The sequence below is a fragment of the Notothenia coriiceps genome, unplaced genomic scaffold (genome assembly GCF_000735185.1).
Source record: "Notothenia coriiceps isolate Sejong01 unplaced genomic scaffold, NC01 NC01_scaffold00038119, whole genome shotgun sequence".
NCBI lineage: Eukaryota > Metazoa > Chordata > Actinopteri > Perciformes > Nototheniidae > Notothenia > Notothenia coriiceps.
In genome coordinates, this window is record NW_011370820.1 from 1 (window position 1) to 4,615 (window position 4,615).

Consider the following 4,615-nt stretch of genomic DNA (forward strand, 5'->3'; position numbering starts at 1 on the left):
CTGCAGACCGTTTACATGCAGAACAACCTTCATAACACACAAGGGGACGGGTGATAACCAGAAAAGCATGACATGGGCCCTTTAAATGATATGAAGCAATGTATAGCTCCAACAAAGAGCGTAGCCCCTTTTTAATTTCACCAGTTCTTACATTGGTCAGGCTTAGTTAAAGCTAATTTATCTGCACATTTCTTGTTGTTCTTTATGGTTTATTGCAGCTAAATTAAATGTAAAATATCTGAGCCGTATTCCTTTCAAGATTACGTCAGTTACTTCAGCTGGTGTCAATTCCCTCGGAGCGGAACGCCAAAAACGACAAATGAGATTTGAAGAAATATATATATTAAAATCAGCTTTATTTTTGAAAGAATCAAGAGCTAAAAGGACACCAAAGCAGGAAAATGTGGTGCCGCTAACCATTGACTTACATTTATACTCAATCTAACATGTGACTTAAACACAAACACAGTCAGTTATAACCCTAAAGCCCGCGTCACACTGTCCCCAAATTGACACCAGATGGACACACGAATATGGAATTGTGAATTTCGCACGAAGATGGCCCCGAACTTGGTCAACGGCCGAAGCAAGTACGATGCCTACAGAAGGCCACACGATGGCACCCGAACCACACACTCCGTCATCACGTTTCCATAGCAACAACAACTTCCTGTAAACAGCGTAAACTCACCTTCAAAATAAAAGCATCTAAATAAAACAGGAAGTTAACCTAAATTACATAACAAAAACAATGTCATATCCTTTTCAGTTTTACACATCATGCGCCCTGGTGACCGGATATCTCCTTCATAAAACGAGTAATAGGGGGAATAATCGGGCAGTTCGAAGTGTCTAGAGGTCTGTGTGTGTGTGTGTGTTTGTTATGTGTGGCCTAGCATTACCATCCTTGTGGGGACCTAAATCTGTTTACACAGTCACGTGTGGGGACCCGCCCCCCTTATGGGGACATAATGAGGGGAATCATTAAAGCTTGAAGCTTCAACGCACGCCACCGTGTGGACCGGCCGTAACGGCCACAGGCTCTGGGGCCGTAACAGACTGTAAATTAGTTTTTTCATCATACAACAATGGCATTACTTTCTTTTATAGATACAATTGTGAATTTTTTTCGACATTAAATAATATTACTTTTTTCGACACACATGACTGAATAACAATGGCGCTTGATCTCTTTAATAGTAAAACAATGTGGTGGGGGAGCTGTTGAACTCCCCTAACCAGAAGACTGAGGTCAGCAAACATATTCTTCCACAACTGTTACTAAATTAAAAAATAAATGTGGTAGTTATATTTTATTTTGATCTGTTAAAACTTTTGTAAGTGGGTTTTGAGAAGTGCAATACTAAGTGTCATTTTCCTTCTGATTTTGTAATTATTATTTATTTTACACCTGACTTGCTGGCAATAACACTTTGGTCTTATAACTTTGGACCAAAGAAGAGTTTAAACCCACTCCCCTATAGATCATCTTGACCCATTTCCAGAGCTTCATGCAAATCATCAAGCTGAGAGACATATGCATGATATAATCTTTTATTTTAACCCATGGGATTTATCTTTTACAGTGCATTTCTTTACAACAATTATTCATTAAGTGACAGGTTTGAGCCACCACTACGGATCAGATAACTATGTATGTTACATTTCTGAATTCCTCTTAGACATTTCGACTTCATGAACACCGTGTGGAAAAAACCCTCAAATATTAGACAATGGATAACCTCACAGGTTAAGTAGTTCAGTGACATCCCATCATCTATTGAAACGTTAGCCTCTCATCAAAGCGCACCATCTGTTAATATTTAGCTTTCTCAGTGTTATCAAGTAGGTAACTATCTGTACCAATAAAACATACAGAAATGTGGCCAATTAGAAACCTGCTGCCATCCATAGGAAAGAAAAAGGCTTTAAACAAAACAAAACAAAATATGGCACTATTGTCTCAACAAACAGTAGACACAAACACATTATTTAAAGGAGACTGTGGCCAAACTCCCCTGTAAAGAACAAGAAACTCCTAGCACTTTGTTCAGTCTTTACTGCCAGTTAACACTCTGAGGAGTCATCAGTCAGGTGACGTCAAGCTTCATGTGGACATTACTAATTCATTCACAAACACCTCAGCAGGAAAACCTTCCCTCTGTCACATTGCAGTACCTTCAAATGCCATTTCACCACATCAGAAGAAGACGTTACAGAAATCTGCTGTCTCCAATCGTTATTGTGTTCTCTTCCTCTTAGCACATCAAGCACACGTCCCATTAAACAAACAAAACACGCATCACTGCATCGCTCGGTCCACGCACATCCCTCAGAATGTCACAGCATGGCTATACTGGAGAAAAGCATCGATAAAGACAGAACCACATTGACTGTGCATATACATCATCTTGAAAACACATTGCAGCAATGAAACACAAATACGATCCACCAATGCACAAAAACTCAATCCAGTTATCCGTTACATATTACATTCAAGCTCCAAGAAAAAAAGATGCAATGACAAAGTAAACAGCAGATTTCTCCCTTTTGCTCAAGTTTGGTCTCAAATTCCCTCCAACACACGACAGCTAGTAGTGCACAAAAATAAGAATACAAAATTAGACTTTTAAATACTGTAGCAGCAATTATTTTCTTTTAAAGTTGAAAGCCTCCAGTAGTACAGGTAAAGGCTTCGGAGTCCCCCGACACGTAGGAAGGGTGAGCGATTGTCCTCTGAAGTGCGAGACAGTGTCTTTAAGGAGGGTGCAGGTGTTTGGTACTAAAGAGGGGTGGACAGGTGGGAGGAGAGCCTCGTACGGGGCTCCAGGAGGGGGCGGAGCCGTGTGGAGGCCGCTGGACGCTGCAGGGCTCAGGCCTGAAAATGTCTCTGATCAGAAGGGTTTCCCCCCTGCTGACACGCCTCAATCTCACACTTCCCCTTTCCTTTCTTCCGCCTCTCAGGACAGTCTCATAGTGCATCTCTTCTCCCAAACCTATCAAAGAGTAACAGTTCCTCCTCAACATCCTCCCCCCAGCAGCCAGAACCACGGCAGGTTGCGGTGACAACGGGGCGCTCAGCTCATCAGTCCAAAAGGAGCAGGACAGAGCCGAGGCGGGCCAGGCTAAACGACGCTTCTCTCAGCTGGAGGCTGTGGCGATGGCCTTCTTCAGCTGCTGGCTGCGGATCTCGCGGGTGCGGCACACCAGGAGCAGGTCGTAGCAGATGTTGCACACCAACACCGGGTCATAAAGCTGCTGGTCGGGGATGGGCAGCTTCAGGTGGCAGCAGTCTTTACAGAACACATTGCCGCAGTTCCTGAAGAGGGAGAGCACACAGGAAGTTAGATCATTAAAGTTCTGTGCGCTGTATTATAACAGCAGCAAAAATGTAAGACTTTAGAAACAAGAATATAACTGTTTACTGTACAACTGTTTTACAACTGTACAGATACAAAATAGATTAAAGCAGGTTATTATAGAGTGTTCCATGCACTTTAACAACAAGGTACATATAGTGTGTCAGCACTTTAAGTAATAAAGGGAAAAAAACATGCTCTAATTCCAATTTAAAACATAGGTATGTGGTGCATCTCAGCCTCTTGTGGCCGAAATGAGTATTACAACAACTTTATTTAATCTTTCATAAACACAGAAAGAGATTTATTTTTTAAAATCATCTACGAAAAGTCGCAGCAGATAATCAGTCAACTACATCTACTGTAGTATGCATTTTGTCCTTCCCCTGTATTTTCAGGGTATTTTTTAGTTTTTCAGCAGAGCAAATAAATAATGATCTTGCGTGTGTCTTGCTAGTTTGGAAGAATTGTGCTGCAACAGAGGCTTACCAGGAGAGACGTGTGTCTAATAAGTGCTCAAAGGCAAATGTTCATGCTTTTAGTGAATATACTAATCAGGATGTATTAACTAGGAAAACACATTTGTTGAGACAACAAGCACAATGGTTAGAAGGAATGAGAAGGACTTACTAGTCAATAAAGAAAAATGTTTTACTTATTTTGCTCCCAGATTCTTAAATGTTTCTTGATTATCTCTATTTTAAATCATTGTTAAATTAAAAAGTTATTGACATTTTAGAAACTGGTAATCTCTAAAGACGTTATAGATATGATCTATTAACAGATTATTGTTAGAATATATTTTTAATCGATTCAGAGTGAAAACTATTGTGCAAATTGCATTATTATCTTTAGAAACAATGTTCCAAGTTAAATATTTGTTTTCTTTCTCTTCTACCTTTGATTTGTGACGACATGTGATATTTCAGGATTCTTTGTGTGTATTAATGTCAGAAAACCTCGGTGAAGCCCCACCTGCAGTGGTGACGTCTCTTGGCTATCCAAAACTCGCAGTCACAGTTGAAACAATGGGAGGCCATGTGGTCAGGCACCCACCTTGTGACCTACACACACACACACACACACACACACACAAACATTTGTATCAGAACAGTGTGCAGTAATGGGTAACGTGAGTGCTTATACATTACAAATGGTGTTCCCCAAAGTTCTGTTTTAGGTCCATTATTATTCTCCATTTATATCAACAGTTTAGGTCAAAATGTGGATGAAGCAACTTTACATTTTTATGCAGA

General features: G+C 40.5%; 1 protein-coding gene across 1 annotated transcript; it reads right to left on the reverse strand.

The window, feature by feature from the left end:
* Positions 1 to 1,540: 1,540 nt before the first annotated feature.
* Positions 1,541 to 4,451, reverse strand: LOC104967992 (myotubularin-related protein 4-like). The gene is made up of 2 exons (XM_010797532.1): positions 4,335 to 4,451; positions 1,541 to 3,319 (listed from the first exon to the last, which is right to left on the reverse strand). The coding sequence occupies exons 1-2, from the start codon at positions 4,397 to 4,399 to the stop codon at positions 3,142 to 3,144; spliced, it is 243 nt and encodes an 80-aa protein (XP_010795834.1). The 5' UTR covers positions 4,400 to 4,451; the 3' UTR covers positions 1,541 to 3,141.
* Between the last annotated feature and the right edge of the window lie 164 nt (positions 4,452 to 4,615).

Coding starts and splice junctions, on each gene's coding strand:
- LOC104967992 (XM_010797532.1), bottom strand. CDS start 4,399: ATGGCCTCCCATTGTTTCAACTGTGACTGCGAGTTTTGGATAGCCAAG. Junction 3,320..4,334: donor AAGAGACGTCACCACTGCAG/GTGGGGCTTCAC, acceptor CTCCCTCTTCAG/GAACTGCGGCAATGTGTTCT.